Source organism: Wasmannia auropunctata, unplaced genomic scaffold (genome assembly GCF_000956235.1).
Source record: "Wasmannia auropunctata unplaced genomic scaffold, wasmannia.A_1.0 LD336083.1, whole genome shotgun sequence".
Lineage (NCBI taxonomy): Eukaryota > Metazoa > Arthropoda > Insecta > Hymenoptera > Formicidae > Wasmannia > Wasmannia auropunctata.
This window is the reverse complement of record NW_012026807.1, coordinates 117,748-125,162: the sequence shown is the minus strand read 5'-3', so window position 1 is coordinate 125,162 and position 7,415 is coordinate 117,748. Positions and strand designations below refer to the sequence as shown.

Below are 7,415 nucleotides of genomic sequence, written 5' to 3'. Positions count from 1 at the left end.
ATTCTCTCTGTTAGCAAAAATAAAATTGAAGTTTTTTTAACATTCGTAATCCAATTCGATCGTCGCGTACGATTCAAATATCGAACATCTGGCGTAGATGATCGCTCGCTGACGCATCTACACGATTAAAAGATTACATCGATGTAGTGGATTTGAAAAGTAAATCCTCGTGCATCGATTGATCTCGCGGTAAGATTCATGGTATATATCTCCGTAAATGTAAACAAAGAGAGAAATTAGTTATTAGTTACACAAACGAGACCAACAAACGTGTCGTGTTACAGTTGACTCTACCCAAGTACGTGAAGGCTCGTGAGAGCGAACAAAATAAAATTACGTTACAACACGCTAAGGTCCTTGTGAGAATAACGATGGCCAAATCGTTGATGTGTATCATGATGATTACTTGCGATATTACAGGAAAAGGATATTAGGTAACATGGATCATGATGCCGCGAATGATCCCGTGGGAGATACGAGGGTATCTATGAAGAACGTAAAATGGTTATGCTTGCATGCCACAGACACGAAACCTCGCTTGATTCCTTCCTGCACTTCTATCTAAATCACAAGCGACGTGATAACGGCTCGACGCCAAATGTACAAGAAAAAAATGCGTGAACCGTATAAATTAATAATCACTAAAACGTAAACTTTTCTTAAAAAAATACTACATTGCTTTACCTGAGAAAACCAACAAAACAAAACGTACAAATACAATAGTTTCTGTAAGTTTCTAATAAGAAAGTTATAAAAATTACGAATCTCATTTTTTAATTCATTCCCACATTAAATGCCAATCAGTAAATTGTAACGAGTTTAGGAATAGTAATTTTGATAGGCGTTCAGGTTTTGTTCTGTCGCGATTTTGATCCATGATGTTTCCCGCGCACGAAAATATTCTTTCACATGGTACCGAAGTCGCAACAATGGACAAGTATTTTATTGCAATCGCGGCTAATTTTGAGAAACAGTGTCTGTTTCTCTCCCAATATTCAAGTGGATCGGTATTTATATCAATCACATTTAAATTTAAGTACTGTCTAAACGCTAGGTCAACACCTCCGAACGATTCATTTTCCTGATTTGATTTTTGCGATTTTTCAGCAAGAGTGCGATGGAAACTCCAGATGTCGTAACTCTTATTTTTATTAATATCCGCATTCGGAACAACGTTTTCAATGTTGTCTGGATTTTGCACAATAACCAGCAATTTATTGATTCGTTGTATTGCGTCAGAACAGGCCAATGCTTTGCAAAAATGCAATCTTTTAAATCGCGGATCTAATATCGTGGCGATGGACAAAATTGGATTAAACTCCATGTCAGAAAATCGCTTTTGAAGTTCAATGATAAGCTTCAGTTTTAAATCTTTGCCGAGATCTGACTCCGGATTTAACGCGTCTAATTCGTGAAGCAGAGCATTTACCATTGGTATAACTTTGCTGCACGTTACATATTTTTGACCACAAATTTCTTTTGATATCGACTCAAATGGTTTAAACATCTTTAAAATTTCATTTATCGTGGCTACTTCAAATGCTGTCAACATTTGTGGCGATTTCGGGAGTTTTATTAAAGAACTTGAAACACTTTCTATCAATATAAGAAATCTTTCAAGCATGTAGAACGTTGAATTCCAACGTGTGGAAACATCTTGCAATAATTTTAACGGAACATCAATAGATTGAGCTTTGCGTAACTCGTCAGCTGCTACTACGCTTTGCTTAAAGTATGTGACAATGTTTTTAATTTTGTTAATAAGTTCTTTAATATTTGGACTCTCGTCAAAAACATTATTTGGTACAAGATTTAACGTGTGGGCGAAACATCTTAATTGTTTTTCTTTCCCAAATACGTCACACACTGCTCGGCAAATATTGGCAGCATTATCGATAACCACAACTGAAACCTTACTTAATTGTATGTCCCATTCGTTGCAAGTTGTTAAAAGCATTTCTCCCAAATAAATAGCAGTATGACGTTCATCTAATTCAATAACTCCAATAGTTACAGAGCTTATTTTACCATTGTTTGAAAAATGTGCGGTAATACCCAAATATCCGATGGTATTCATAATTTCCGTCCAAACATCAGCGGTTAAGGTGATATTTGAAGCAGCTGTAAGCTTTTCTTTCATCAGTCCGGACAAATAATCATATTTGGCATCGATTAAGGCCGTTATCTTATTCCGTCCTGGAATGTTGTATAGAGGAATTGCAGTATTCACAAAATATTGCAGTCCTGACTTATCTGTGCTGTTTAAAGGCATATTGTCCTTGACAATCATGTAGAGAAGTGCACTTGTAATTCTCGCATCTTTGAAAGATCCTTCTATAAAAATATAGTTATAAATTAATAATATATTAATTTTTACAAAATAAAATTATGAAAGTTATACTTTTATCTATTTTCAGTTAAATGCTGATATTAAGGATAGTGAATAATAAAAATATTAAAAAATTAATATATTAAAAATTGAACGACTTTTTTCGACTTTAACAGTATTTATATATATTGAAGGATTTTAATATTACATGTTCTTACATCTATTAAAATATACGTATAAACAAAAAATAAACTCTTAATATTTATTACAGACGAAATTATTGATATATTTTAATTTTATATTACGTATCGACTGCGTATCCAGCATATACTGCTTGAGCAATGCAGAAATGAATAATTATATTATATTACATTATATTATATTTGACCTGATATACATCTTTAAAATGTGATATCAGAGTTAGATTTAATATATTATAAGAGTGAACTTACTTTCAAACGCTTTCACGTCTTGTATAGCTTCATCAATACGAGGCTGACTGCGAGGAATCTTAATTGATAACTGCATACCAGATCCAGAGGGTACCTCATTATGGCAGGACATATTCTATATGTATGTGTAAATTTAATTTTAATAACTACGATTCTTGGCATCTATTAAAATAAATATAATTTCTGTAGTCTTTTACGTACTCTTTTTAATAACGTTGAAGAGCTTTGAGATGTCTTGTACTCGGTATGCAGATGTCATGCTCTGTCTCGGAAAACTCATACTCTAGTTCAGGGTCCCGTTGAGACTGAGAAGATTGCAAAGTATCCGGGTGCTTTAATTGCAAATGCTTCTTAAGATTCGTCGTGTTTCCACTTGTTCGAACATCTTTTAGACACATTTTACAAGTCCCGCCACTCGTATTTCTTATAAAATGTTGCCACAGTGGGCTTCTTTTTGGAGGCATTCTATAGAATGCTAGAGAATACAACAGAGACTGTTCACTGTAGGATGTACTGGAGAGAACAAAAGTAACGAACAGTAACGAACGGAATCAACAGAGAGATTGACAAAAGCAAATCGGCCGCTACTGTTGACAATCTCAAAATGGCCGTTTCGATACGATATCCCCCAAAATTATCGATACGCCGATAACATCGACACCCCATGTATCGATATAAAATATATATCAAGTACAAAAGTATTGATACTGATAATATCGATCCGGTATCGTGCATCCCTAGCCTCGAGTCGGGAAGACCGAATTCGTGTTTCGAGAAGCAAGAGAAGTGAGGAGCTGGAGAGCATTTGGTAAGACAAACGTCGCTAAGTTTGTAAAGTCGCCAAGTTTCGCGAAACGAGAGGGCCGTGCTAGAGTAAAGATTTCTTCAGCGTAGCGGCCAGGAATTCCGTGTAAAATAGAGTTGCGGGTATTACTTATTCCGCGAGTTAGAGATTGCACCGCCCGCTCGATCGCGTTAGATTAGAGTCATTGAAAGTGTCGTATGCGTTCGCCCTCCCTCGGCTGAGTCACCGCGTGTTTGTATCGTGTAATTGTAAGTTTTCGCGCGAGAGCGCTCGTTTTGCCGTTCTGTGTGTGTCGGATTTATTAGAGTCTCCGCGTATCGTGAATTAAATTCTGTGTCGAGAGCGTTAACTTTCTGGTGTCGCGATAAACGAGCTTCGCCGTAGATCTCGGGCCACGTGCCCATGCACGCCGCGAACGCGTGAACCGCGTGCGCCCGCGCGCCGATCGCCGTCATCGCGCCCGCCATATATCGGACGTCCGGATTGTCACGGGCAAGTATTTTGACTTGTAATTTCCGACGGGGAGACGGAATCGAACGATAGTCGCTCCTTGTAAAACGCCAACGCAAAGCGATTGCAGATCCTCGGCCTCGTGCTCGAGGGGACTATTTGAGCGCCGCGGAGTAACTCCGCAAGGTGTACCGCGGCTTCACCGCGAAGCATCGTGCGATTACTTAAAGAAATTCGTTCGGTTCTCATCCCAGTCCGCTATCCGACACACACTCGTGTTACTTATCTCACCCGCGAACGTCTGTAATTCGTATAGGCATCCTGGCGTGGCGTTAGTCCGCCAAGGATCGGCGCCAGAATACGCGCTCCCCGGGGCTCTTTGCGCGCCCCGTCCCACGCGTCTCGCGATCAGTACCACGCGAGGTACTCGCCTCTGTATTCACTCGCCCCGCGAGACCATTGGAAATACATGTTCTCTTAATCTTTATTAAATCCTGGAGCAATTATTTTCTTTCCTTGTCGCTCTCCTAAGCCTCAAACCTAACGAACCGCCCCTCTACCATTGTCGGAGCTGGTTAGCCGGCCTTCCGCGCCGTCGTCGTTCGCCCGTCCGGACCTTTCGTGAAAATCTAAGTTGCTTCGACTTATCGAGTCGTGCGTCGGGAATCGGAGATAGCTCGGATACTATATAAATTTGGTCCGCTCACGCGGACCTAGCGCCCAAATCCCGCTTACATCCGCGGAGACGATTATTGTAACATCTAAATTACTTAAGTATCTCCGATTGGGACGCGAAACTCTGCTCGATCCGGACGTACGAACTTCCGACAGTATTGCCTCGCACCTACGCGTGCGGTCGCAGTATATATTTGCGCACCGTTTACCGCGCCGACTTCTAACAGCCCATTTTTAAACACATTATTTAAATTTAAGGAGTCCTTGTTACTTTAAGTCTTTTTTTATAATTTTGTACGTTTTTAAGACGTCATTAAAACGTCATAAAAAGATCCAAAATAGTTATAAATTCACGTCTTTTTAAATGCTTTTAATGTCTTAAAATGTCGTCATCGGTCCGTGACATTAGTACGTTTTTTTCTCGTCATTTTAACGTCATTTCATTGGTCATTTTTGGTCATTCTCTGACCAAATTTTGACGTTATTTTGACGTGTGGCTGTTAGCTGGGTAATAAAATAGTAAAATTGAATTTGAATTCATTTACTTTTAAAAATGAAGATTTTTATTATAAGTATTGAAACTTAAAAAACATTAAATAACATGATCACTTACATAAACGTTCAATACTAATATTATCGTTTGATACTGATATTTTAAATATATTTAGTCATTAAATACCTTTTATAGTTTTCGCAAAATATTTTATTAATTCTATAAGCAGAGTTATTAATAAAATAACATTTTATATTAATAATACATTTCGGTTTTAAAGCTTAATTTTAAAATTGTGTCTTTCAAATAAATATTTAACTTTTTTCTTCTTTTTACTTTGTTTTTAGACATACCCGTAGAAACATTAAGCCTTTTGTTATTACCTCATTTATTTACACCATGTCAAATAAAAACAGGCAAGAAAAAGTGGAAACCTTCTAAAACAGAAGTTGCGGAAAGCTTTATCTATCGAGTTCCAGTAAGTAATTCTAATAAAAATATTAATTTTTACTACTAACTTTAAGTCTCTATCAGCAATCTGGGTTATGAACGGCACAAGTAAAAATTTTACAATTTCTTTTATTATTATTACAATCTTTTATTGTTATTAATAGAATATTATGAAACTATTTGGTTTTTGTTTTTATTTTATTTCATTAACTTGTGCTGGAAAGACGTGCTACGCACGTCGTAATACACGCGTCTGTGAATTTCTTGCCAGCGCAAGTGGTTAAATGTTTTAACTGTTCACCATTAACATCTAACTTTTGATAGGAGCATTTTCCAAAGAAATATTTCGGACGAAGTTTACTTGTTTTTCCCCGTAGAATTTAAATATGTAACATTTTATAAAGGGTCCCGTTTGAAATCTTGAAGTTATCCCCCGCCCCTCTTTAAGGGGGGACGGGTAGATTTTTGTTTACGTAGTTAGAAAGGTCCCTCGAATATATATTTGTAATATTATTATTTCAAAAGTATCGTTTCTTTCTTTTTAGAGTGTAGCAGAGTTAGAGCCTAAATTGCAGAAACGAAAAGAGAAACTTGAATCTTTTGGGTTGACTCTTCAGCCAATGGTAATTGCAATTGGTTCTGTTATGAGCCTAACATCTTTCTACGTCATTATAAATGACGTCAAATACACATCGACGAGCTTAGTAAATGCTGTGAATTTGTGTTTTCAAACTTTTTTTGCGCTGGATGCAAAATATCCTGTTGATTCTGAAATGGTATGGTGTTTTCTGCAACATTACGTATACAATATTACTAGCGGAAGAGATGCTCGCAATTTTGTTTCTTGTTGATGCGATTTGCCACGACTTACAAGATTTGATACCTACTTCGGAGTAAGTAATTCGAATGATATATTGCTGCTTTGTTTATTTTATGTAACATTCAGTTTTCACAATGATGATCAAATGTAAATATTGTTTTGCTTTTGTTTCTAAAAGTTATCTAAAGCTACATGTGCAATTTAAACATCGCATTAATTATGTGCAATATACCTGTCGATTTCATAGTTGTAGTCGTTCTTATTCAAATTATAGAACGTTTTATAAACATCAAAGGAGTTGCAAACATTTTAAAGGAGCGTTAAAATCAGAAATTAATCAAATATCAGATGATACAAATGAAGTAAAAGTACTAAATATTTGTAACGATGAAACAACAGAATGTAATTACAATAATACATTTTTAAATAACAATTTGAACGTTCAAACTATACAGAATAAACTTCGTATACTCGCACTGGAAATGATTTCTTCACTACAGTCGAATGCCACGGTATCTCGAATACAAATTGATCAGATAACGCGTATATTTCATTTATTTCTGAATACGAGCTTCGTAAATGATTTAAAAAAGGAAATATCTGTTATGGAGTCACCAAATTCGAATGATATAGTTGAAAAGATCGAAATATTGCAAAGTGTTTTTCGCGATATTGATACTGAATACAAACGAAATAAACTATTACAAATTCTTGGTTATTACATTCAACCTGTATCAATATTCTTTGGAACTATGGAAGTAAAAGATAAGAATGGATTAAAAAGTGAAAGTGTATATGGGCAACTAATACCACTAAAAAAAATATTAAAAATATTTTTCGAAATAGGTGATATATTTGAAAGAACTTGCGAATATATTGCAACATTGAATAAAGATAGTAATGGGGAAATTTTCAATATCATACAAACTGATTTCTGGAAA

At 36.1% G+C, this 7,415-nt stretch overlaps 2 protein-coding genes across 2 annotated transcripts in view; one reads left to right on the top strand and one right to left on the bottom strand.

Annotated features, from left to right (window-relative positions):
• The window catches only part of LOC105448719, a 2,731-nt gene extending 2,297 nt beyond the window's left edge, over nucleotides 1–434 (top strand). The window contains exon 5 of the mRNA XM_011687462.1: nucleotides 285–434. Coding sequence (XP_011685764.1) covers nucleotides 285–434 — 150 coding nt within the window. The remainder of the gene's footprint in view (nucleotides 1–284) is intronic.
• Nucleotides 435–778: 344 nt separating this feature from the next.
• LOC105448718 (zinc finger BED domain-containing protein 1-like) lies at nucleotides 779–2,893 on the bottom strand. The gene is made up of 2 exons (XM_011687461.1): nucleotides 2,782–2,893; nucleotides 779–2,334 (listed from the first exon to the last, which is right to left on the bottom strand). Exons 1-2 carry the CDS (start codon nucleotides 2,891–2,893, stop codon nucleotides 779–781), a joined length of 1,668 nt encoding a protein of 555 aa, XP_011685763.1.
• Between the last annotated feature and the right edge of the window lie 4,522 nt (nucleotides 2,894–7,415).

Coding starts and splice junctions, on each gene's coding strand:
- LOC105448718 (XM_011687461.1), bottom strand. CDS start 2,893: ATGTCCTGCCATAATGAGGTACCCTCTGGATCTGGTATGCAGTTATCA. Junction 2,335..2,781: donor AGACGTGAAAGCGTTTGAAA/GTAAGTTCACTC, acceptor ATATTTTTATAG/AAGGATCTTTCAAAGATGCG.